The 27,479-nt window shown below is 25.2% G+C and overlaps 2 protein-coding genes across 2 annotated transcripts; both read left to right on the top strand.

The window, feature by feature from the left end:
- Positions 1–279: 279 nt before the first annotated feature.
- LOC145841361 (trifunctional purine biosynthetic protein adenosine-3-like) lies at positions 280–14,398 on the top strand. Its single transcript, XM_082948723.1, has 18 exons — positions 280–414; positions 548–706; positions 3,953–4,059; positions 4,175–4,321; positions 6,138–6,317; positions 7,062–7,241; positions 7,569–7,737; positions 8,102–8,343; positions 8,660–8,860; positions 9,698–9,896; positions 10,354–10,566; positions 11,134–11,418; positions 11,686–11,897; positions 12,211–12,289; positions 13,259–13,389; positions 13,591–13,708; positions 13,935–14,074; positions 14,216–14,398. Exons 1-18 carry the CDS (start codon positions 291–293, stop codon positions 14,396–14,398), a joined length of 3,069 nt encoding a protein of 1,022 aa, XP_082804849.1. The 5' UTR covers positions 280–290.
- A 3,615-nt stretch (positions 14,399–18,013) lies between these two features.
- On the top strand, positions 18,014–24,788 carry LOC145840716 (uncharacterized). Its single transcript, XM_082948042.1, has 7 exons — positions 18,014–18,130; positions 18,536–18,706; positions 19,718–19,867; positions 21,374–21,436; positions 21,980–22,105; positions 22,629–22,890; positions 23,867–24,788. The coding sequence occupies exons 1-7, from the start codon at positions 18,062–18,064 to the stop codon at positions 24,001–24,003; spliced, it is 978 nt and encodes a 325-aa protein (XP_082804168.1). The 5' UTR covers positions 18,014–18,061; the 3' UTR covers positions 24,004–24,788.
- Positions 24,789–27,479: the final 2,691 nt, after the last annotated feature.

Here is a 27,479-nt window from a genome sequence, read left to right as displayed (position 1 = left end):
ATTATATATTTATACTGTCCTAGACAAGACGTTAATAGGTATCCAAATGGTGTGCGACTCGATTACCAAAAGGTTCTTTGTACACAAGTCCTAGGACCAAATATTTTGAGTGCCTTTTTTTTGTTGTTCAATAGACTAATAATAATAATAAATACGGTTATACAAACTGAAAAAATACTTGTGTTGTAATAGATATTTAGTTTATTATTGGAACATTTTGTTGTCAATATTGCTATTTAAATATCAAACACTGTTTATTTTTAGTTTAACAAACTAATTTTAACTTCATAATGGAAAAAGTACTCATAATTGGCAGTGGAGGTAGAGAAGACTGTATTTTATGGAAGTTGGAACAATCTGATAAAATATCAAAAATTTATGTTGCCCCTGGTAATGCATCTACTGCTAAAAAAAGTAAATAATTTGATAATCTTTGTAACAATAGAAGTCAAATACTTTTAATATATTATTATAAAAACTTAAAATTTATTTAGTTTCCTTATAATTGTGATTTAATTAAGATCATAAAAAGTAAGAAAATTTTCAGGCAGTCAGAAAAACAGCAAAGTTATTCACCAAGAAAACTTGAATACAAATGATAACAGTAAAGTTCTGATGTTCTGCATTGAGAACAACATAAGCCTTGTAATTGTTGGTCCAGAAGATCCCTTATCAAATGGAATTTCTGAAAATTTGGAGGATGCTGGTTAGATAAGCCTATAGTAAAATATTTATTTTATTAAATAGTTTTTTTAAATACCTTTGATTTCGTATATTTGGAAAAGAATTAAATCTGTTATAATTTAGAATAAATTAAATTCTAATACAATTTTCTAAGGTTATTTAAAAAAAATAAATTAATTTTTTTTGCTAATATTTCAGTTATCTTTTAATTATTTGGACAAACTTAAGTTTTTATTTATATGTATTTTCAAGTTTTCTAATTAAACTAAAACTGTATCATGTTAAAAAGTCTAACTTAAAGACAATGAAAGAATAAACTAATCTATAGTTTTTTTTGACATTGGCTTCACTCATATAGAGTGTAAGAATAACAAACTTTATATCAACATTTGAGATTTTTTTCTTAATGAATATAGGTTTTAACAGAACATTTAAAAAAAGAGTCTTTATTTATCAGAATTCAAAACATGTCGTAACTAAGGTTGTGTTTTACATTACTTATAAAACTCAAGTTGATTAACTTTCATAAAATTTACTCATTTAAGTTTAAGAAAAATGGTATTAATTTAATAAAAAATGGTTTAATTAAGAATTTCGCATTATTACTTGTTCTTTCAAATTATTTTGAGGACTTCCTAAAATTGACAATATATACAGGGCAATTAAAAAATTAAGCAAAAACAGTAAAAATGTCAAAATAGCTCTAATAAAAGTTGTTCAAAGCATAAACTAATATCAGTGAGCTTGTGTTTTAAATATAAAAAACAAAATGTATGTGTAAAAAATATCTTGCAGTTTCATATGATTAAACTAATTGTTTTTTAAATTGTCAAATTGTGTTATATTTGTACCTTAGTATCTGTATTTGAATAGTTTGTTTTAAAAGTAGCAGGGTTGGAAAAAAAAAAACAATCTGGGTTCCTGTGTAAACCTAGAATTTGTTTTTTAGAAGCTTTGAAAAAACCTGGAAGTTTGAACAAAATCACTCAAATACCTGAAAATACCTAGAATTTTAAATAGTTTTTACATGCAAAGTAACAAAGTTTCAATTAGGTACTACAAACAAAAACAATTTTGTATCAACTAGTTTTTATTTCATTATAAACACATTTAAAGTAACTTAACATTACCTTTTTAATGTTGTTATACTATTTTGGAAAGTTTTTTACCTTAAGTTTAATTTTTTAGTAAAAGTGGACCAAATAACTTGTTATTTAAAAACCTGGAAAGCTTACAAAAACATTTGGTTTTTATGACCCTGTTTTTATGACTTTATTGTTCTTTAAGATGATGTGATTACCCTGAAGCAGCGATGTAGCTAGCTCAAAAAAGTTACTAATCTGCAAAAAATTAAAACATTTGAAATTACGCGAGAAACGTCCTAGCGGGAAAACAGCAACTTAAAATACCTTTAATTTTATTGAATTTAATATGAAAATATGCAGTTTTGTTGATTCTTTAAAAATAAAATGTTAAAGTATGAGTGATAACTGTATACTAGGCATTTTATTTTGCTCCACACCCCCTATGACTCTTTATGTGTTGCCACTTGTGTAAACCCATAAAAATTTTTTTGAAAATTAGTATATATAAATAATTAAAATTAGTATATAAAATTAAAATTTAATTCAAAAACATTCGTATCAATTTCAAAATCAAACATTTAAGGTAGTCAATTGAAACATCATTAAATTATGCAAATTTTTGTAACACAAAATTGTTTGATTTTGATTTTTGAAGAAAAAGCTACAGCTTCCATTAGAATCAATTTTGCAATGCAACTTTTTGACAAATTAAATCTTTAATGCGTAAAATGTATACAATTTAGATGTATTTAATTCGTTTAATTTTTACGACCCTAAAAATGCTAGAGAGTGCATACATTTCGAAATTATCTCTCAGGAGTGCATAACTTAGTTTAAATGAATACTTAAAGCTAAGAAAGCAGAGTCTTTTCAAGCTTAAATAAAAGCAAGTTTTTTTTTTGCACGCAAGTAAAGATTAAGGTAAAAGTTAATTTGGTTAAGCAAAGTAAAATTAATGAATTATAAAAAATCAGCATAGGATATCAAAGTACTTGACACCTTCAAAAACTTTTCTCTTAAGATTTTGTTGAAATAAACTTTTTATTACCAGTAAAAAAAAGAAGATATATTTTATAAAAGAAGTAAAGTTAAAATCAGTTTGCTGAAATAATAGTCATACATAAAAGTTTAATAACTATAATTTGCTAAGCACTTGCTTTATTAAACTAACAGGCGTTTCTCCTTGTTAAACTAGTACCAAATTCCACCAGTTTTTCAAGAAGCTTTAAAATCAATTATGACGTAACTATTGTAAAAAACCAATACTAACAAACTAGTTTTGAATTTCAGTACTTAAAAAGCTTCTTGAAGTTTTTTTTATTGTTTTTCCTTAAGTTTTGTTTTTAATAACCTGTTTAAACCCGTTCCTAACCTTAAAAGTATTACATACTATAATAGATTATTTCGTTATTATTTCGTCATTATTAAGTTCTATTACATAACTACCATACATTTTTTTATAGTGCTATAGTTGAAGCTTATCAATAAAAGTTTGTAAGCTAGTACTGTATGGTGTAAATCGTTAGTTTATTTTGTAATTATTCTAAGTTTCTAGTCTTCTTACCTACCTTTGTAATTTACATTTAAAAAATACACACATTCATATGGTTTTTTATATTCTATTCTTTGAATTGCTTATTTTTGAGTACTCCATGGAACTGTGTTTTTACTTTAACACAGAAAAAGGTACGTAGTTTCAATAAAGCAAGTATTTTGAAATTTTTTTTCTGCTATATTTTAACAAATTTGTTTGGTTTGGAAATTTTCTAACAAACATATTAACAATCTAACATTTAAATAACAAATGTATTAAGGTTCTTCATAACTAAATATATAAGTTCTAATATTTAATTAGTTCTGTTTATATAATTTTTGCTATTAAATACAGAAATTTCTTGTTTGATATTTATCAATTACAAGCTGTAAAGGTAATTGAAATAGCACCTGTCTAGAACTCTTTTAATAGTAATTATAACATGAGTTAAATTAAAAAAAGTAGTCAAGTGATGTATTTTTCAATTTAAGCTGTTCTAGAAAGTTTTTAACACTTTTTATCTTCTGTACGTAAAACGTTTTTGGTATTTACTTAATTTAAATTTAATTAAAAAAAAAGATAATTTTATTTTTTACTCAGTAAGTAGTTAAATAGTAATACAGAATTAATTTTTTTATTATGAAAACAGGCATTCGATGTTTTGGACCAAAAAGTCCAGTTGCTCAGCTCGAAAGCAGTAAAACTTTTGCCAAAGAACTCATGCAGAAGTACTCAATACCAACTGCTTCATTTAAAGTATGATCAATTTCTAAATGAGTTGTTAATTCTACTTTTAATGAATTAAACAAAGTAGCTATAATTTAATTTTTTTTTTTTTTTGTGAATTATAACATATGTTTATTTACAACAGAAATTTACTAATGTTGAGAAAGCATGCAACTTTATCAACTCAAGCGGGTATAATGTGATAAAAACTGACGGGTTAGCAGCTGGAAAAGGGGTCATTGTTGCTGATAACAACAAGCAAGCATGTGATGCTGTACATCAACTTTTTACTGTTTGTATTTGTTTTTGATAAAAAGGAGTATCAAGTTTTTAGTTTAGATGCTCATAATTAGTATAATTTGGACATACAAACTACAACTAAAACTAAAATTTTGATACAGCTTTAATATAACTTTTTGATCTGATAACTTTAAATGTATTTGTAATCCAATTAAATTTATCTATTGAATTAAATATTTTTTATACTTTTAAGTTTTTCATTATTGGAAATAATTCTAATTTGATAAAAATAAATTAAGTTAATATTTTACTAGAATTCATGTATTACTGTTTTATTTTATGAGATTTGCTAAAATTTAACTTTTGATGAAATTATATTCTGTATATAACAACTATGTTAGTGTTTTTAGTGTTAGTTGTTAATTGTTTTTGAGAATGTCAAAAGCATAAATAAGTTTGGAAGATACAACTAGCAGCCATTAAAAGAGTTTTGAAGTTTACCAATGTACTTCTATACATTTCTTAAGTTGTAATCTCTTGGTATTTTTATGCTCTGTACAATAACCCAAAGTTTGTTTGTTTATTTTTAAGAATAGTATGGTTTTCTCACACTAGTTATTAATTTACAATATAGTTACGTTTTTATAATATAAGTTATTGTGTTTTAGTTTTATGCTTAGTCTTAGGATCACATAGTTTTTACAACAATGATGTATTAAGTTGAATCCAACTGCAGCTAAAAAACACAAAATTAAGTACTTTAGAATTTATTTTGTACAAGTTTAAGAGTAATAAATAGAAAATACTATACATTAGAGATTTACTAGCCTTTTGTTAAATTAAGATCTCTTCTTAGTGATACGTATTAGCTTTAAAATAAAGTTTTTGCTACTTTTAATCACTTTTGGTCAAAGTTCCTGGTGGCTAAATAAGCTAAATGATGTTTGCAAAATAATTCTGGATGATCTACTTCTACACAGTTCCTTTGCATGAGGTTAACCTAAGTACTTTTCAACATTTGTTATAGTTTGTAAAATTGTCACAAATTAGGCTTGTTTTAGTTTTTAAATAAACTAAGGCTAACTTTTTTTTGCAGAACTCAGAATAGTTTAAATACTTTTTTTTTAAACTTAGGCTCCTTTTTATGACTTTTACATGATTTTTTTTTCAAAGATGTGTTTTTTTAGGTTTTAATATCTAATAAAAGTGATTATTAATTATCAGTTATTTATTTCAGTTCTTGATTTTAATAAATTTTTTAATATCCTAAAATTCAGGCCAGTTTTTGGTCACCCAGGCTGAATATTATTTTTAAGTGGCAACTCTGAGTTTATTACATGAAAAAATACAAAGTGAACAAATAACGAAAATTCTAAGAAATTATACAACCAAACAACAATCAGTTTACTTAATTAAAGGCACATAAGTTACTTCGCTAAAAACCTTATACAAAAAACCGCAGAGATTGATGACATTATCTTTTGATCGTTAAAAAATGTATATTTTTATTTGAAAAATTCTCTTATTTATGCCTGCATTAGTGCTACACATTTATAAATTATAAAAAAACATACTTGCTTTTAGTAAATTATAAATTAGTTAATAGTGTAATTTAAATTGTACTGTGTATTTGTACAACATTGCTTATAGTATCTAATGGTCTGTATATAAAAAAAAGCAAGTGAGAACAATGTTGTCAAATATTTTATTTAATTGCAAAGTTAACCTCAAAGATTTGTCATAAAGTTTATCAAGGTCTTTGTTGTAGTTATTAGGTAGTGGAGGAAACTAAAAAATTTAAACCAAGTCAAAAAGAACTTAAACTTCCAATGTTCAAGATAATTTTAGCATCAATTATTTGATTTTAGAAATACGGATGTGACTTGTTAGTTGAAGAGAAGTTGGTGGGCGACGAGTATTCTTTCCTGGCCTTCACCGACGGCACGACCGTGTCAATGATGCCTCCTTCCCAGGATCACAAGAGGCTCCTTGACGGAGATCAAGGACCCAATACGGGTGGGATGGGAGCTTACTGTCCCTGTCCTCAGGTACAAACTTTTATAGCCTTTTATATAAAAGTTTGTTGTTAATGTTAACAATCTTTTATAAAAGACATAGATATTTTCATTGTTGATCCTTATATTTTTTCAATATTTAAGCAGTTTTAGAAAAATAAAATTTTATTGTTTTTTTCAATCGTGACAGTTAATAAATTTATTTTTAAATTTTGGCTACAATTTTGAAATTTTTAACTAGTTTGGTAAATTATGAGATATAAGTTGCGGCAAAAACTAAGGCTTTTTTTTGCTTTTAAATAGATAGCTAATTTAATATTTTATCTGGTATATTCTAAATTTGAGTGGATGAGTATTTAATTTGATGAAATCTATAAATTTTTTATTTAGTTACATTTTATACTCGATTATCATATATATAATAAATAAGTTTACATTTGCAAATATCATTGTAGCCTCACATTAAAAACTAAATGAATTTTGTAACGCTCTAAAAAATTTGTCAAAATAACATTGAAAGTATTAAAGAAAGCTAGTTAGGTAGTGTTGTAATATATGATAATATAAAACTCTAAAAACATTCCTCTTCCATTATAACAATTCTGATAGTGATCATAAAAGCCTAATAAAGTTTGTTTTCTTGAATAGTAGTAGAACATTATTTACCAATTTGCATCTGATTGATTTCTCCATAATCGTTTATTAAAAACTAAATACTTTTTTAAATATAGTTAAATGAAATACATATTTGAACTCAAACAAATTAAACTAATAAAGGTAACTACAGAAGTTAAGGAGTATGTGCAAAGAAATATTTTAGAACCAGCAGTTAAAGCAATATATAAGGAAACAGGCCACAAGTACGTTGGTGTTTTGTACGCTGGCGTCATTGTCGACTCAAACCAAAAAGTCAATGTTCTTGAGTTCAATTGTCGTTTTGGCGATCCTGAATGTGAGGTTTGTAACAAAAATGTTCCTTAATAACTGTATTTGTGCATGTAACAGTGTTAAATTTTGATTTTTAAAACTTTGATTATTTATACAAACATAGTGTTTCGTGCATTTATATATGTTTCTATAAAATTTAGTATGCTAATAAAAATGTAATTTGATATTTAAAAGCTAAGCAAACTTGTCTCTTCAAATTATAAGGTTACTTTAGAGATTTTTAATTAAAAAGTGACAAAAGCAAGTTTAATAATAATTTAAAAATATTCACGAAATAGAAAGATTAGTTTTACCAAAATAACGTTTATACTTTATAACTCTTATAATTAAAAAAAGGTTATACTACCTCTACTAAAAACTGACTTTTATGACGTCATAACTGCGTGTTGCAATGGAAACTTACACAAATTAAATGTCAACTGGAAAGTTGACAGTTATGCAGTGACTGTTGCCATGGTCAGTGATGGATATCCTGAAAAATATGAGAAAAAGTTTCCTATCACTGGTAAGTTTATTCACCTACTAGCTAGAATTATGACCTATGGTTGTATAAATTCGTGTAAATTAATGATGATAAAATTACAATTTACAAGTACTATATTATTTTTTTTTAGATATTGCAGTGTAGTTTTTTCTCAAATTTACAAAAAAAGCGTTTAATTTATTTATTAATATATGAGTTTCTATAAAATAGAATATTTTTAGCAAAAATTGTGCTCACTTAAAACTTTTATGTAGGCTTTCTTGATGCCTTTAAATATTAGTTTTGTTAGTGTTTAATACTAGTAAGAATAGTCTTTCAATAAGATATCAAAAAAGTTAATATTATATTTATGAAACTATGACTTAAAATAATAAAAATTTACAAGGTTTGCAGCAGTGTGATCTGAACGTGACCGTTTTCGAAGCTGGTACGTCATTGAATGGTGACGTCACACTAACAAACGGCGGGCGAGTGTTGATGGTGACGTGTGTCGCGGACAGTTTGGTGCAGGCGAGGACCAATGTAATGCAAGTTGTTGACCAGGAAAAGACAATTTGGTTTGAGAACGCTTTTTACAGGACCGACATTGCGCAGAAGGGAATCGATTTTGAAAGAAACAAGTTTGAAGTACACTATACTAATTTGATTTTATCTGACGATTAACAGCGTGAATTCAAATTTAAAGCCTTTAGATAAGTACAGTTCAACTAAGTAAAGACTTGTTTGACTTTAAACGTACCAATGTACCTAGGTTTCATAGAAGTTTACTGTTTAGTGTCTATAAAAAATTTCAAATAAGGCCTAAATTATTGTTAGCAATAAACTGGATATTTTTTATTAAGTTGAACAATTTTAAATTACTTTTCATAAGTAGTCAATGTTTTATTTACCATAAATAAAAATAAATTATTAATCTCTCAGCAAGCCATTCAGAAAGCTTCAGCTCTCTTATGCCGACAGTGGTGTAAATATTGAAGAAGGAAACAAACTGGTCGGCGATATCAAAAAGATTGCCAGTAGCACTCAGGTAGATGGTTGTCTTGGCAACATAGGTGGGTTCGGATGCTTGTTCGACCCTGTGAAGGCAGGATACCAAAATCCGGTGTTAGTATCAGGAACGGATGGTGTTGGGACTAAACTTAAGGTTTGGTTTTTAAAACTTAGCAAAACCAAATAGCTTAAAACTATTGCGTTTTTGTTTAGACTTTTACAGACATAAACAATTTTAATATTGACAAACAGCTTGTTACAAAATTCGATTGACACAATATTGAGGGTGTTTTTATTTTATTTACATTTGAAAGTAAATTTGAAAGAAAGTTTAGTTTTCTATATGGTTCGTAAAAGTATTTAAAAAAATTCTAAAATTTACCTTCTAAAAAATTAAACTATAGACTTATTGAACACCGTTCTTAGTTTTTTTCAATGCCGTTATAAAATCTGGTCTAAATTACAATTTACGATCACTTTTTCATCATCTCTAAAAGTAGTCTACTATATATAGATATTATTAAAACACTAAGTTTTTACAATAACATTTTTTTCAATGTTCTATTAGACATAACAGATCTTCAGTCAGTTTATTACAATAATATTATAAAAAATAACTTAAGATTCACATGAAATTGATTATAAAAAAAAATTGTTATCAGGGTTGCCACACAATCTGGATACTCAAGATAACTTGAATATTTTTAATCTAGATAAAAAAAATAGGCTGACTCAAGACAGTTTTGTTTAAAAAAGCACGATAGTTTTAAGAATTAAAAATTTTTTTTATTGATTTTTAGCGAGATTTAGTAGATTTAATTGCAATATGTATTAGTTTATATTCAGTTTTATTGACGACTTAAAAAAATTTGTTTTTAAAGGTCAGGAGGACTTAGTACAGTTTAATTGGCTCCAAAAGAGGCAACCCAGATGTATATACATTGTTTTTTAATAAGAATATTAAAACATAACAATACTTGTTAATATACAGGTTGCCCAGATATTAGGAGACCACACTACAATAGGAATTGATTTGGTGGCGATGTGTGTTAACGACATCCTGTGTCAGAACGCGCAACCCCTTTTCTTCCTCGACTATTACGCTTGCTCAAAACTGGACAGGAGTGTTGCTAGTGACGTAATAAAGGGAATTTCTGAGGGTTGTAAACTTGCCGGTTGCTCACTTATTGGTAAGTTAAATCATTATCAACGTTATTTAGTCTAAGCATAAGGGTAAAACTAATATGTTTTAAAAAAAGTATTGTTTTATGAATATATACCTTGCAAAGCAATAATTTATTTGTGTTTTATGATATTTTAAAAAGTTTTGACTTAAAAGCCAGTTATTTAAGTTTTTATATTAATATACCTTTGTTTATTTAAACCTGGGTATCCTAAACTCGTTTAAAAATCACTCATTTGGCATTAAACAAAAACCTTTGTTAGGTATCGCCCCTTTACTAGTTGATTACCCATTTAATTTTTTGCTTTCTTATATATGATGCTGCCTCTAATAGCCAATATCGCCTACTTTGGGAAACCCTGATCTAAAAAAATGTCTACCTTAGTAGTTTGCGTAATCGATTTACATTTATGTCTTGTCGGAATTTGAAAATTGAAATTTTGTATTGTACAATGTACAAACAGGCGGTGAAACAGCAGAGATGCCTGGCATGTACGCTCGTAAGTCGTATGATCTCGCCGGGTTCGCAGTTGGTTGCTATGACAAGTATCTGCACCGCGCGTTGCCATGCACTAGTGAAGTGCGTCATGGCGATGTCATAATAGGAATGTCGTCATCCGGTTTGCACAGCAACGGGTTTAGTTTAGCTAGAAAGGTGATGAATATGTATTATGGAAGTGACTGTATCAACAATGACACTGGTTTGTTTTTTCTTTATCTACAACAACACCGTAAGTATTGAGATATCGTTAAGTAAATTTTAGTAGATTGTTGTATTTGATCTGTATTAAATATTTACATATTAGTTTTTCAAAGAATAATTTTGGTATTAATTCAGCAAATGATAAAACCTGTCTTTTGATTCTATTTCGTGAAAACTTATAAAAATTTTAATAAGGTTAAAAAGTATTTTTATAAAAGAAAGTATTTATATTAGATCACAAAAGTTTGAGTTCATAAAAAAGATAAAGATGAAATATCTTATTAAGAGTATTATTTCTAAAACAAAAGTATTTCTAAATTTATAATAATAAGATTACTATAAGTAAAACCTTGAAAATATAACTTTAATGTTTTTGAATGGATAGAATAAGCTACAGTGTATATATTTGATTTATTAATTAGTATTTTTATTTGAACAAGTTAATTTTATTTATTTTAGTAAATAAACATTTTTGTTTTAGTTAAAACAGCTAGACATTGCGAAAGAAAAAAACCTTACTTACACATAAAACAAAAAAAAGAGCAAATAACGATAATAAAGCTATATCAATTTTCTGATTCTTTGTTTTTAACTACAGGAAGATCCATGTTGACACCAACTCATATTTACGTCAACAAACTCCTCCCTATTCTTCGTGGTTGTCATGGTGATCATGTGAGGGGTTGTGCCCACATAACTGGCGGTGGCCTAATTGAAAATATTCCACGAGTGCTACCACGGGATGTCGTAGCGGAGTTGGACGCGCTGAAATGGGAAATACCCAAAACATTTTCGTGGTTGCAAAGCGAGGGAAATATCGATGAAAGTAAGAATTGTTTAGATTTGTGCTTTGGTTTTTGAAAGTTTATTAAGTTGTTTTTAAAATAAGTTGTCTCTAAATGTTTTTCTGTTTATTACAAAAGTTTACTTTTTAACTACATTTTAAAAGTTAAGTTCTAATGTTTACTTGTTTATTATTTAAGAATGGTTGTATTGTTTTATTATTTATATCTAATTTTGTAAATTAAGACTTAGGTAGTTAAATAACTAGTAACTAAGAACTGACTGAACTAAATAGGTCTTTAATTGACAGATGAAATGTTAAAAACGTTTAACTGTGGTATCGGTATGTGCCTTGTAGTTGACAAAACTAAAAGCGAAGACATTATAAATCAACTAAACCTTTGTGATGTCTCAAGCGGTATATGGTCAGGTGAAATAGGTAGAATTGTGGAGAGGAAAGGGGGTCAGGGTCAAGTAAAAGTTGAAAATTTTATGGAAGCACTCGGTAGAGAGAATTTTTTGGTTAGTTTTTGATTGGTTATTTCTGTTAGCACTTAGATGTAGTTAAGTTGCACTAACAATATTTTGTCTTCAATAGTAATAAGTAATGCATTATTAATTTTAAGAAATTATCAAATGTTGTATAAGTTAACTTTATAAAAATGTTCCTAAAAAAACTATTTATTAATTACTTATTTTTAAAGATATTAAACAAGTTAATATTTCTACGTATAGTTTATAATACTATTTTAGAACAAAAATAGTTTAAGCTTAACATAAGGATTCTTTTTGTATATTTTTATATCTGTTTAAAAAAAACTTTATGTACATACAGAACGTGGGATCAACTTTAGTAGCAAGCCCACCAAAATCTTTTAAAAAGAAGAAAATTGCTGTTTTAATATCTGGAACAGGTAAAAGTGCCTACTTTTGTCAACAATTTAACATTTTGAATAGTTTGGTTTTGGTACTGGTTTTAATTAAAAAGTTTAAACATAACTCACTCATTTTCGAAAAAAGTTAATTGATTAATTTCGTTTAGCTCTCTTCGGAATAAAATTGCTCAAAACTATGAATATTACAGAGTAATTTTAGTTATATATAATGAGTTTGAAAAGTCTAACAAAAAAATATTTACGTCATAAAGTATAAAGGTCTGTTAAGAAAAAGTTTGAAAAATAGAATAGAGTTATACTGAACTAACTTGAAGTAATTTGTAAGACAAAATTGCTAAAACAAAAACATTTAAAATAGTAGAAATTTATATTGTTTTATATTGTTTTATTTAAGAAAATGCTTTTTATTTAATTAAGTTTCAGGTAAAAATTTCTACTATTTTAAATGTTTAAACTTTTTAATTTAACATTTAAATTAAGATTAGTTTACAATAAAATAGTTATGATAATTATTTGAATATTTCTTATTTTAAATGTTTTTTAAGGTAAAATTGTTATTGAAAGTAAAATAAAAAGAATCTTTTTGGGAAACGGTAAACTTTCAAAATTTTGCAGTAAAATAAGACGTAGTTATAAAAATTTAAATCTTATTTTATTGGTTATTGAATTGATTATAAATGTTTTAGAATTTAGATTTAATAATTTAGTACTAAATATTCTTACCCTAAAATTTTAAAGAAGATTGTTCATATTGAATCACTTATCATTATTAACTTGTACTTTTTAAATCTATTAGAAAAAGAAAAATTACAATGTTTTATAAACAAAATTCACTTTTAAGTTGAGCATAAGTTTGTTATTGTTTTTCTTTATACCTACAATAGTTATTTAATTTTTAGATCAAGTAATTTGTAGCGTGAATAAAATTACTTATGAGATTTTTATTATTAAAATATTATTTTTATTGTTTTAGTTTTTGTTTTACAGGTACAAATCTACAATCAATAGTGGACTATTCTACAAAGAACAATTGTGATTACAAAGTTTCATTAGTTATTGCAAATAAAGAAAGTGCCTACGGTATAACAAGAGCTCAAAAAATGGGAATTGAGACCAAAGTAAGGCTTTTTTTTTTTTTTTTCAATAGGTCTAAACGAAAAAAAAAAGTTTTTAAATTAATAGATTGAAAATTATTTTGTGACTTTTAAAAAATGCCACATTTAATGATTGTTATTAAAAATGTGCTAGATATATTTCTAGTAAGCTGCTTGTTGAAATAATGAAGTTAAGTATTTGGTTTTATATGTATACATTAATAGGTTGTAAGCCACAAAGATTACAAATGCCGCATGGATTTCGATAAAGAATTAGACAAAATTTTGACGAGTACAGAAATAGAATTTGTTTGCTTGGCAGGATTTATGAGAATTTTGTCAGGTTTGTTATTAGTGTTAATAGTTTTTATTAAAGCATTTAACTAGTTGTTTAAATTTTAATATATATTTAAGATGTTGGTGATAAAAGGATTTCAACTTTGTTCATAGATACACCTTTACTTAACTTTACAGGAGTCGTTTCTAATGAAATACAAGTATACTAAAATTAGTAGATAAGTAAATAAATTAAATAAGTATTTTAAATAATTTTAATTAATACAATACAGGTTGGTTCGTGAAAAGATGGTTCGGAAAGCTGATAAACATCCACCCCTCTCTGCTGCCCTCATTCAAGGGTGGCAACGCTCACGAGCAAGTGATTGAGAGCGGAGTCACGATAACCGGGTGCACGGTTCATTTCGTTAACGTCGGTTACTTGAATATATGTTTTTGTACTTTATTAAACTGCGACCTCATTTTTTAAGAATATAACTGTTATATCACGTTTGCTATAAAAAAACTAAAAAAAAACTTTGAATTTAAAAATAAAATTTTTAATTATTCGCAGGAAGAAGTGGACAGCGGAGGAATCATCGCGCAAAGGAGCGTGCCCGTGTTGCGTAACGATGACGTCACAACGCTTCAGGAAAGGGTGAAAGTGGTCGAGAGAGAATTGTACCCGCGAACGCTGCAGAGAGTCGTCAGCGGGCAAGTCGTGTTGGAGAGTGATGGAAAAGTTGCGTTTAAGTAAAAAAAATGTATATTAAGTTTTTTTATAGTCGTTAAAAAGAAATGGTTACTTAAAATTAAGTTTTATTTTTTGTATTTTTAGCATAGGGTTGAGAACATAATACTACTGTGAATATTTTTCATTAGAAAAAATGTCTCTTAAAGTTCTAAGAATTTTGTAGTATTCATATTTGTTTAACCTTTTAACTTTAGTATTCAATAAGTTCAATAGAACATTGCAAATCATTTTTATTGCGTTATATTTTTAGTAAATGCTTCTTAGTGTAATTATTTTAATAAAAGTTTACAAGTCAAAGTACTATTTTTTTTAAACTTCAAAAATATAATATTTTGTGTAAAGATATTTAAAAATAGATGTTCATTAAATATTTTATGATTTATCATGACACAAACGTTTTACATAATATATATGAATGTTTTGTAATGAGTTATTTTGTTAATTTTTATGAAATGCAAATAAAATAAAGCCCTTATGATGTTTAGTAACTACATTTAAATATTATTTTCAATAAATATTATAAAAATCAAATGAAAGAATAAATATCTTTAAACTAAGCAATTTTTTTTGATAAAATTATCAGATAGTATGTTATACAATCCCTGAATTTTTTGTAATACCATCATTTTGTTTCAAAAGTAAATTATAACAATATGTGATTTTTGCAGAAATTGTACTCAAACTTCTAATTTGTAAAATTAATGATTAAAAGCTATGACAAACTGTAAAATTAAGATTAAAAATGTATAGTACAAAAGTGTATTTGTTTTACTCATTTCTTTTTAGGTCTTAAGTATATTTAGATTGTTTTTTGAACGATAAAAAATATGCTCAAAAAGTTTGGTCCAAGGACCTGGTTTACAAAAACCTTTCGGTTATCGAGTCATACACCAGAACAATTTAACGTCATGCCCAGGACCATCATAGTCTTCGATTTTTTTTTCAATTGAAAAGTTTACATTATAATAAACAGGTATCAGTAAATAAAACCTTCAGTTGTATCATTTGATTTAATTGGAGTCTTTAAACACAAGCTGCAAAATTATGTTACATACTTTTTGGCAATTACTTTTTAGTTTGTTATAAGTTTGTCTATCATGTAAATTTAAATCATACAGCCAGTTTTTTATTAGTTTGTGTACGCAATATTTAAAATACAAATTTACATTATGTACTATAAACTAAAGTTTAAATTGACATCAGTTAAAGATGGTGGATCAATTTCAACATTCACTAAAATTGAATTATTGTCCAAACAATAAAATAATTTTTTTCTCTACCGTTTATAACTAGAAAACTAATAAAGTTATATAGTATTTCTGAAAAATATTAGTATTTCTCAATAAAAAAATTAAGTGTTAGAGCATCTAAATATTATTTTTTGTTACAATTAGTAAAACAACATAATCTTTATTAATGTGATTTTTGTAATAGTACATATCTAAAGTTCTATGTTCTAAAGTAGAATTTTTAGTAAACATTTTCTAACAATAGTAGTAGTTATTAATAGTAAGATACGTAACAAAACTATTTTATTTTTATAAAAAAAAAGTTTTATAACTGATTCTTCCACTTGATTAATTTTTTACTACTAAAATTAAGACAACACTACTGTTATCTAGTTAAAACATGTAAGTTAATTTTAAAGTCTAAGTTAAGAGCATGGTTGCCACTTTACCTGGAATTCGACAATTTATGCAAAAATAACCTGGAATTTGAGAAATTTTGAAAAAAACTTGGAAATTTGATCATAAAACCTAAAATTTTTAATAATTTTAACATTATCAATAGTATAATTTAGATTTGACACAAAAATCTATCATATAAATGAGATTATTTTGCATTAATCAAAATTTTTTTTTATTAAAAACCACAATTAAAGTAACTTCACAGTATCTTTTCAATGTTTTTATACTATTTAATACAATTTCTTATATAGAAATTAACCTTGAACTAAAAATAAACCCAAAAATGTGTACTTTTAAAAACCTGGAAGAAATTTGGAAAACCTGGAAAAAATTTGAAAAAACGAGTGGCAACCCTGTAAGAGTAAGTAATAGATCACATTTTAGTATAATACTGAAATAGTTTTCCAACAATTTAATAATACTAATAAGTTTAACAGAATAAAGTATTTTACTGGAGTCCTTAAAACCTGTTCTCAGCAATACTATAAGTATAAGTTTTCTTTTAAGCTATATCAGTTAACAGATTTTTATTTTAACAAAAAAAGCTTCTCTAATCAATAGCCTGTTTGTATTTTTGGGTATTAAATATTTTATAAACTTTTAAAAAGTGTCAGTTGCTTTAGTATAGGATACAAAACAATGAAAATAAATTTAACAATATTTATGTTCTTAATAAAGTGATTTTTGACTAAAATTTAAGAAAACATGCATAGTTTTTAAAAAGTACTGTATTGCAAACGCGCATTTAAAGGTAGTGATCACTTTAAAAATGCGAAAGTAGTTTTATAAACTTGTTTTAGTAAGAGTAACGTAGAAAAGCTTTGCTACTTGTTCAAGTTAGTTTAGTTTGAAAGTTTTTAACTACTTAAATTTATTACATCGTAAGAGAGTCCAGGTTAATCATGACTACTTTCAAAAGCTCTCCATTTCAAACCTCAGCATGTTGGGGGTAAGTTTTAATACTTTCTTTTGCGGGACATGGCTTCAACTTTCATTGACCTTATCCTATTTACAAATTAAACATCTTCATAGACCGTAATTTTACTCTTTGCGAACCACAATTCGCCGACCCCTGCATTATAATCAGCTATATAAATATTTTTAATAGCTAATTAAATACGACATCAGTTTTATTCAAAGCTGTTCTGTAATACTGTTTTGATCCGTAGAAGAACTCATTCAACTTTTTTTTTTTCTAATACTTTTTAAAAAACTATACTAAAACTTAAATACTTTAAAAATATTATAAAGATAAAATTTAAGTTTTTTATAAACTTTAGAGTTTTTAAGAATATTAAGTAAACTTTATTAACTGTCAGTATAAAATAAGTTGTTCTAAATCTACGTTTAAAGTTTTTTGTTCGAAAAACACAATTTCAGACTGTTTTTTCATTCAAAACTTGCATATAATCTGTTTTCATTACTGCTTTAAATTATAGTTTAAAACCATAAAAAGTTTTATGGTGTTGCATTTTGTCTTGCAACCACTATATATCATCAAAAAATTTAATTTTTAATAAAAGAATATGTAATAAAACTAAAAAACTAGCTTAAATAAATATCACAGTCTTTTTATTAACACTAGTAAATAATAAAAAAAAAACATTAAAAAAAACTTTAGTTTGTATATATTAAAAAAAAGTATACACCAAAACTTTATTTTAAGTATTTTCTCTTAAATTTTTTTTGAGAAATACTTCAAACTACTGCCGTAGGCAAAAACCAACCGTTCTACAACGAAGCGAAATAAACATTTTTAAAGCTGAAGGTTTAGACAGATACTTTTAGTTAAAAGTTCAGTTGAAAGCAAGTATAACAAATTTTTAATCTTCGCAAAGTTGTAAAAATATAAAATGTATTTTTTTAATGAATTTAATTAGTTTGATATTTAAGAAACTTATTTTTTTTCCATGATTTATATTTTTAAAGAATAATTTAAACGTTAAAAAGGTAATTTAATAAAAAAGTTCAGTGAAAAATGACAAAAAACAAGAAGAAAATAATCAAAAAGTCATTGAAGTTCAATCACTTTAAGCGTAAAAAGAAAGTTTGCTATTGTTTTTATAAAGAAAGCTTGAATTTTTTAATTTTTAGCTATTTAATTACTAAGAATTTTTGAACTTATAACTTATCAAAGCTTTGTTTAAATTAATTATTCAGAAAAAAATAGTACAAAATTAAATTATTTCTTTTTTCTATTGTACTAATAAATAGTTTATCTATAAAAGATTCAGCATAAAACTTGTAAATTTAATTTTAACCATAATTATATTTAGTTAACTCTGATAAAGTTTTCAAACATGAGGTAGAACTGTGCTTGTTACTAACAAACAATAAAGTGTTTTTGTTTCAGTTATGAAATATATTTTAATTTTTTAGGATAACTTTTAAGTTTAGTACATTTAAAACTGTTTACTAATTTTGTTGTTGATCTTTTTTAATAAATTTTAAGGAATCAAAAAGCACAAGGACTTTTTTGTATGACTTGCCATCAAGAAAAACCGTAGAAGCATCTCATTGCTCGCTATCATTTCTTGTTGTGCTCATATTTGCAAGCATTGTTGTGTTGATTCTTAACATCTATTTGTTTGCGATTCCTATCCTGTCAACAAACAACTTTAGAGTTAGTTTTTAAAGTGTAGTAGAGTTATGTTTTCACTTATTTTCAAACTATCAAAGCTTACCTAATATTTTTGGAACGCCTTATATGAGCATAGAACTTTAAATAATACTTCTACTTAAGTTTTGATAAAATAATATATTTAAGATTTAAATTTGTTTAACAAAAATTTAAAACAATTAAAAAGACTGTTGTTAAAAATTTATAAGTTTAATTTTAATTTAAATGTAGCTGCTTATTTAGAGATTCAACCTTTTTCAACAATACTACTGTTGTTATTTAAAAAAAATATATTTATATATAAAATAAAGTTTAATTATTTATGATATAAAATAACTTGGTAACTGCGTTTCTATCTTTATTTTTACTAACTTTATTATTTTAAACTTTGGTTTCAAATTTTTACTTTTAGTTCAACAAAATGATAAATCAAACATATTTTCAAATAGTCATGTTTAGATTGCCTTAATTTGGAAATTGCAGGTAGTAATTTATATAAAATAAAAAGTTCTTATTATACCATAGTGTTAAACTAGAACTTTTAACTACCATTATGGAATATATTTTAGTTTGCGATAATATTTTAAAGCTTTGTTTTATTTATTTCTTTTAGAGTTTTTACCTTAAATTTCACAGCCTTACAATGTAAAAAAAAAGAATATAAACTATAATAAAACAAAGACTACCGTTTAGAAAAATAAAACGATTTATTTGATTTGTTTAAACTTATGCTCATAAATGAGTTAATGTAATTTCTATAAGGAATTAATTGATAGTTAAACACATTATCATTCTAATGATTTAAAAAACCACAATCTAGTAAAACATGGACTTATATGTATAACTTTTTAGTTTTTACTAAAGAATCATGTCTCTTACTCTTTATTTTCTACTGCTCAAAGTAAAAAAATCTATTATGATAGCATAAAATTTTAGTTTTAACAAATTAACTTAAAAAGTAGACTGCAGTTTTAATCTGTCAACTAGTATACACATTAATTACTTGAATTACAGGATACAATGTGTCGCGTGCAAGGCTACAACTTCATAGGGTTCGAATCATGCGAGTGCGGAGGACTGACGAATGCGAATCCGTACTGCAAGTCACAGTTTCCATGCGGGCACGTTATTGTTGACTACAACATACACACAGTAGTGGCGAGTGTTAGTATTTGATAATTGTATTGCTCGCTACATGGTGTATAGCTTGTGAAATATTTTTGTTTTTATAGGTTTTTACAATTTTGACAGCAACTCTTTAAAGTCCTAAAGAAAACTATATACTAAAAAATTACTAAAAACAATTCTAGTACTTATAAATTCACTACTTTCTACTTTTTTTTTTCAAGAAATAATTTCCAGTATTAGCTGTATAATTTTTTCTTCGACTAGCTGAAAAAAATCATTATTTTTTTTTTTTGGAAGTGATTGTTAAATAAAGAAAAATAAAATACAGGTAAATCTCAAACATTTTAGTTAAGCTTTCAACATTGCGAGCATAAATGTTAAACTGGATTGAAAAACAAATTTTAATGTATTTTAATAAAATAACTGTTAAATGCTTTAATATTACGTTGTAGTTAAAAAAAACAAAAAAAAATATTTTACTAACAAATCAAGTAACTCTGAATTTACTTTTTCAACTAGGAATTCATATATTTATTGAGTAAATAACTAGCCACATCAAAACATTGATCGGGCTTCAAGTTGAACATATCTAATCTTGTACTTTAAACTTAAAATATTTATAAAAATCCAACCTTTGTTTGTTATGGTTTTTTTATTTATACTCTATTGAGCTTGAAAACGTTTTATCGAAAAAATTCGGTAAAGGAGTTCTGCTTTTTAGTTTTTTTAAACATTTTATTTTACAAGTATCTTTAATTTTGTCCTTAAATATTTAGTTGAACGCTTATTCAGCCTCTTAATTTTTATAAAGTTTAGTGCAACCAACATACAAAAAAGATCCTAATCGAAGTATAAACATACTTGGATTGATGTAGTAGAATAAATAAACTAAGATCTAAGTATGAAAAGACTTCTTTACAAAAACATAATCGAAATAATTAAACAGATAATTTCAATTAAAAACAGCTATATACTTAGTTTCTATTAAACTATATAAAAAATTAAATTATGAATTTATCTTATATTTTCCTATTCATTTTTATAAATATATCTACTTAATAGTTGAGTTTAAGCAGCTAAAACCATGGAGAAGTTAATTTAGCTAATAAGAACTTAAAACACTGACGAAGACCAGCGATTCAGTAAAACATATTAGTATTTAAATTCAAAAGTTAATAACTTTATGTAGCACCTTTGACAAAATAAACGTGAATCCCAAGCATACTCATAATTAAATGTAAAGTAACTTAGTTAGTTTATTTTATTGCATCAAATAGTTTTATCTGCTAAAACATATTTTTATTTTCAAAATATTTTATCGGAGAACACTTATTTAAGCATTAAATATTTTTCTTTCATTTTAAAAACTACTTTCAGTTTTTTTTCTATTATTTTGAAAACTACCTTGAGTTTTATTTTATTTATTTTTAGTTTTATAAAAAGATATCTTTAATAAAATAAAGCAAAAAAAAACATTAACTATACATTTTTGTTGTTATATTAAATTCTATAAAAAATTAAATAAACGTGTATCTTTTAAAGAACTCAACCCAACGATCAGTGATTTATCAGGACGAGTCAGTACTAAGTGCAACGAGTTATAACGTGAGTAAAAGTTATAAAAATTTCTAAAAAAAAATAAAATTTGTTTTAAACTGTCCTTTCTAAAATAATCTTGTATTGGGACGAAAGTTTTTATAATCTAGTTATTCAAAAGCCTAATGCTGCTTTACTTCAAAATTACTACATACTTTCTAATATCTTACCTAGTCTTAGTTTTTAATGTACATTCTAATGCTTATAAATGTTGCAATTTTACTCAACATGTACTTTAAATTGTTTTGAAAATTTTATAAAAGTTTTATGAGAAACCTATTAATATTTGTTACTTTAACTAAATTTTCTAATAGTTTTCTTATTTTCTTCTGACTTTAATTTCAAAAACATCTTAAAATTTACGAATATTAAAAGTATAAATAATAACAAAATTACATTTTGTTTTTATATTAATAACATAAGATTTTTATACAACACTTTTTGTTTGAACTAAGTTTAAACTTTCATGTTATAAAACTGGTTTTCTTTTCTGACAACAATAGTTTAAGATTTTAAAGTATTTTACCATTTACTTTAAAAGTTATTTTACAGTGTTCATTTGCGACCTGCAAAGAGTCAAAGAAGCAAAACATTATTGAGCTTGAAAGTTTTAAATCGAATTTTGGAAATATTGGATCTGTTTACGAATGTATGTACAATAGAGGTAATACAAAAGAAGTAAGTTTGAACAACGGTAGTATATTTAAACAAAAATGTACATTGTTGTTTTTATTTCTTAGACATACTGATAATAACTTGTTTTATTGTTGTAATATGTGCATTTATAATGTGTTAATAAAAAAACATTTATTTTAAACAACTACCATATAAGCTTAATGGTGTTTAAAGTAATTGTTGTTTAAAGTTTTAGATTTGTTGTATAATAATTAAACTTGTTTAAATAAGATGTATATTCTCAAAGTTTTATTTAGAAAACCTTAAATTACAAAACAAGCCCAACAGGGCGAAACGTTGTTCTGTAAATAGAATCTAAATCAATAAAATTTTGAAAATTTTTCTCTTTGTATTTATATAAGTTTAAAACTATTATTGTTTAGTTCAGAACTAAAAGTAGAACAATTAACAATGTATAAAGAGTTGTGGGTAATTATAGGTTAAATGTAGAATATTAGACCTTTCAAACAAAATTGTATTATCTAATGTTTTGAATAGTATACTAGTTATTGATTCTCATTTTCAGGTGATAATTAAGCGAAGATATGGGCTAATTACACTTGTGCTTTCTTTAGCTCTTCCAAGCCTAACACTTTTGGTATCAGCTTTTTTGTTTTTTATCATTTGCAAGACAACTGGACATTCACAAATAAAGCAACTTAGAATAAAATCGACAAGATCATACATTAAAAAAGGAGTGAAGTTACCGAATGGCCAACGAACAACTTCGAGTGATGCGCAAATACATAATCATCAGGCACTCGAAAGTCAGCAGTCATCAGTACCAAGTAGTTTAATCTTTTTTATTACTAGGTCATCAACTTTTTCTCTTTAAATATTGTTTTAAAGTTTTAATTAGGGTCACAAATATGTACTTTAGACTTTTTATACATTGTTATAATCTATGATTTATCGATAGTTACTTATTACTCAAACAAATTTATACCTTGTTTATTAGTAAGTATGTTTTTGTTGTCTAGACCTGTAGTCATGAATTATTTCAAAAGCTTTGCACAATAAATTACTGGAAAAAATCTGTGCACATTAGACACAAAAAAGTATAAACCGTTTATTTGATTTTAGTGTCTTAATGTATGAATAACATTTTAAGATCTGAAAATTTATGTTAAATTAGCTATTCTTTATAGAAAAAACAAAACAAATAAACATCATTTACAATTTATACTTTAACCGTTCTATGATTTCTGTGCAAAGTAAAAAAGTTTCTATTAACACTAGTGTGTACAGTTGCACTGCACAACCTGGAGACGACTGGTCTAAATTTTAAAACAACTTAAAACCTAAAATTAAATCTGACTAACTGTTTGTACATTTGTTTCGAAAAACTAATTAGGTTAAATTTGAAAGTAAATTATGATTTTTAAGATCTAGTCGAAACATAATTAGTTTTTAAAGATTATATGTTTTAAAAAAGCATTAAAATTAGCTTAATGTCTAAGTTTTAAACTATAATTAAAGTTATTATAGTTTGAAGTATGTATATACAATTTAAATGTTAATTACTTATAGCTAAAATACCTGATCAACTAAGCCGTTTCAACTTACTTAACTAGACAGTATCAAATTTGAAAACTAAGTATTGTAGTTTTAGCATAACTTTATAAAACATTTATTACGTTCTTAACATAAGAGTAATAGTAATATTAAAAAAAAAACTATTAAAAAGTATTAAAAAAAGCTTTCTTATTTAGGTTAAAACTATATTTATACTTAAAATTAAAAGACTAAACAAAAAATTTTCAGGTTCCGGCCATATTCATAGAGTTATAGAAATACCAAAAATAACAAAAGCTTCTACACCCGAGAATAAATTGACACTAGTTGAAAAGAAAAGAAAATTAAACAAAACACCACGACTTAAAAGAACAAACTCTTTATAAAATACTGCTATTAAAAAACTATGACTATATTTAATAATTGTAACAAAAAAATGCTTTAATACTAAATTCAATTTGATAGTTACAAAAATTTTCTTAATCTGTGCATTGCGCATTAAATCGTTACAAAAAATCAGAGCACACTAGTTATTAAGATTTAAATTAGGTTTATTAAGTTTTGTGTTATGCTATTTAAATATAATTTAAATGCAGTTTTTAAAACACGATGCATTGAAAAATGGTATGAGTTTTATAAAGCATGTTCGGAAATTCAACTAAACTGAAAAAGTTTTATTCTAAAGCTACTTTTACTATTCATCAAAACTTTTGAGATAAAAAATAAAGATTTCTGTTCATACAATTTGCAAGTTTATTTTAAGAAAAGTTTACTTTTTATACAAAACAGAAAACTTTGTAATATTAGACTACTTTCTATGCTCTAGTAGAGTGCACTGCACACTATGGTAAATACTGATTTAAACTTTATAAAATTTGTTATTTTAAAGTACTTTTATAAAGTTACGGACTAATAGACATACAAAAGATTTAAAAATTAAAACTTGTTATACTAAAAATTATTCCTAAATTTAAAAAACTATAAAAGCTTTTTCTAAAACGTTAAACGAAGAATAAACTATTTTTTTTAATTAATGTAACAATAAATTGTAAGCTTTGATAAATCATGGGAAGCTCGATAACCGAAAAACTGGTTCAACACCAGGTTAATTGACTTTATTTGTGAGCGTCGATTTTTTTTTCGTGTTCAATAAATTTTACATTGGATGCAAGCTTATCTCTTTTACTTAATGTTTTGTATGAATATTTTTACTTTGGTAGTTTAAACAACTTTTTGTTATTATACTTTTATGAAACACTCTCAGACTTAAAAACTCTGCTGGTCAACGTTTATAATTATAGTTTGTTGTGGTTTCTTTTACATTTACTTTTTTACATTCATAGGCTGAGTTAAGGTACTGAAAGCTAACTTAAGTGAAAAAATACCTAATTTCGGCTGAGTTTGTAGCTTAGTCTTAGACTTTTTTTTATAATACTTTTATATTTTTTTTACAGTAACCTCTTGCGAATTACGCATACTGTTTCCACAGCAAAAGTCCGTAATTAAACCATAGTTAGCAAGGATACCTAGTACCTACTGTATTGGCTTTTTTCTGATAATGCATTTGATTAGAAACAGTTTGGAGACTTTCTTAACTTTAATAACTTGTTTATTTAACTAGTTTTCATATAAGTTTATATATGTAGTTAAGTGGTGTGTTAGCTATCTACCTTTTAAAAAGACAATGATGAAATATAAGAAAAAATTTTAAATATAATTTTTTTTATGTGTATTCAAAGATCTTTTTCAAGTTTGTTCCTTGCCTACACAAAATTCAACTTGTCTTGTATGGTATCAGAGAAAGAATTAGGGATTTATTAAGATTGAACTTATTTGTATGGCATAAATATTGTAAATAAATGAACATTGAACCTTGTTTGTTTTTGTTTTTTTGCACACTTTGAGAGCTCTAAAATGCGTAATTAAACCAAAGTGCGTAGATTCGCGAGAGGTTACTGTATTCAGTAGGTAACAATAATATTGTGAAAAAAAATTTAAAATAATAAGAATACATATGGTTTATAAAACTGGTTATATCAATAAGCTTTTCTTTAAAGTAACTATACACAATTAAGAATTAATCCTTTTAAGAAAATTTTAGTAGCTAAGTACAGCGAGGGAAGTTTTTCTATTATAAAATTTAAAACTTTATTGCTTAAAGTTAGGAAATAACCCGTTTACCTAGAACTCTTATAACATAATAACATAATTGTTTTAATGTTAACTGTAAAAATAAACCATTTTTTTGAGTAGTAAAAAATTAAGTTGTTAAAGTATAGTCTAAACTTCTTTTTACTATTAATAAAATTAGTAAAGTATTAAATCTATGGATGATTGTTAAACTATTTCAAAAGAATAAGAATCTATACTTAATACGTTTTTAATAGCTTTGTACTCTTTAATATAAATAAATGAAGCAAACTTAAATTTGTACGTAAATTCAAGTTAATTATAAACTAGTATTAATAAGTAAAATAGTAAAAAGCTTAGTAGTTTTGTTCTTAGATTTATTTTACTTTGAAAGTTTAAACAAGTTTTATTGAAAAGTGCATAAAAATTATTTCACGCTGCACAAAAAAAAAGTTAAAAAATAGTTTAATTTAGTTCTATTATTTACTTGAAATTTTATTTTATTTTTGAATAAATTTTATCATATTTTCAGTCGGTAGAGACAATCGAACGTATTTACTGACATTTTTTTCAAATAACATCATTAGCTAATCTATAGGGTAAATATATTTTTTTTAATTAATGATAACCTCTGAACTTTTAACAAGAAGATTTTAAGCAAAATATTTAAACCATTGTGTTTTTAGTGTTATAATTGAGTTAATTTTTGGTCATCAAAAACATCGATAAGTAATTGAAGTATTTTGGAAATAGGTGTGCAATTATTTAAGTATATTACTTTTAGCAGACTATTTTGTTAGGTAATAACAAAGTATAACTTAAGTCAGTTGAAAATCTTATTTAATCTTACTAACAGTAGTTTTGTAATAAGATGTTTAAAAATATTCGGTTTGAATATAAAAATCTAATACATGAAATTTTTTTACACTTAAAATAATACACGTTTCAATGCCCTTGCAAGTTTCACGTTTTCACCAACATGTACATCCAGTAAATTAGATGAAGCTCTAAAATATTTACTTTTTTATTAATTTGTCCTAAAAAATAACCAATAAGAGCTATAGGTGTTAAATTAAATCTAACGTTTACAGACTTTGTGACTAAATTTATGGAAAAGAAGCTTTATTTATCTACTAGGCACCTTTAAGCTTAACAACACATTATCTTCATAATTTAGTTTTAATTATCAAAAAGATAACTAAATAAAGGTTTAATGTTTATCTAATTTTATAGTTTTTTATGTTCGCATGGATTCCGAGCATTTATTTAGAAACTGACCGTTTTGCATTTGATTTAAATTGCACTTTATTATTCCTTTTTTATACTTCAAGTCTTAAACTACAAAAAGATAAAGTAGTCTTATATTGTAGTAGTTTACCATTAGAACAAATACTAGTTTGATTAAAGTCTTTAGACTTCTATTATTTTTAAATCGGTTTTAATAATATTTTAAAGTATTTAGCAAATAATGTAATATTACTTTTATAAACATTTAATTGATAATAAAAACTATTTTGTATCAAACTTGTACAATTCTACTACTTCATTCAAAATACTAAGTACTCTTATTTAATTCCCTTTTAATATAATAAAGTTATAAAAACTAATTTGACGGATTATAAAAATTTGAAAGCACATTTATTTATCATAAATAAACATTTTTGATATTTAATTTTTGAAACAATAAAACAACCTAAGTAAAGTTTTTAAACAATTTGCAAATATTCTTTAT

This window comes from Thalia democratica, chromosome 7, assembly GCF_965202585.1.
Source record: "Thalia democratica chromosome 7, ktThaDemo2.hap1.1, whole genome shotgun sequence".
NCBI classification, from domain to species: domain Eukaryota; kingdom Metazoa; phylum Chordata; class Thaliacea; order Salpida; family Salpidae; genus Thalia; species Thalia democratica.
The sequence above is the reverse complement of the archived record's forward strand: the minus strand, read 5'-3'. Positions and strand labels throughout refer to the sequence as shown.

Coding starts and splice junctions, on each gene's coding strand:
- LOC145841361 (XM_082948723.1), top strand. CDS start 291: ATGGAAAAAGTACTCATAATTGGCAGTGGAGGTAGAGAAGACTGTATT. Junction 7,738..8,101: donor GAAAAAGTTTCCTATCACTG/GTAAGTTTATTC, acceptor AAAATTTACAAG/GTTTGCAGCAGTGTGATCTG. Junction 10,567..11,133: donor GATGAATATGTATTATGGAA/GTGACTGTATCA, acceptor AACAAAAAAAAG/AGCAAATAACGATAATAAAG.
- LOC145840716 (XM_082948042.1), top strand. CDS start 18,062: ATGACAAAAAACAAGAAGAAAATAATCAAAAAGTCATTGAAGTTCAAT. Junction 18,707..19,717: donor TGTCAACAAACAACTTTAGA/GTTAGTTTTTAA, acceptor CTTGAATTACAG/GATACAATGTGTCGCGTGCA. Junction 21,437..21,979: donor TAAGTGCAACGAGTTATAAC/GTGAGTAAAAGT, acceptor GTTATTTTACAG/TGTTCATTTGCGACCTGCAA.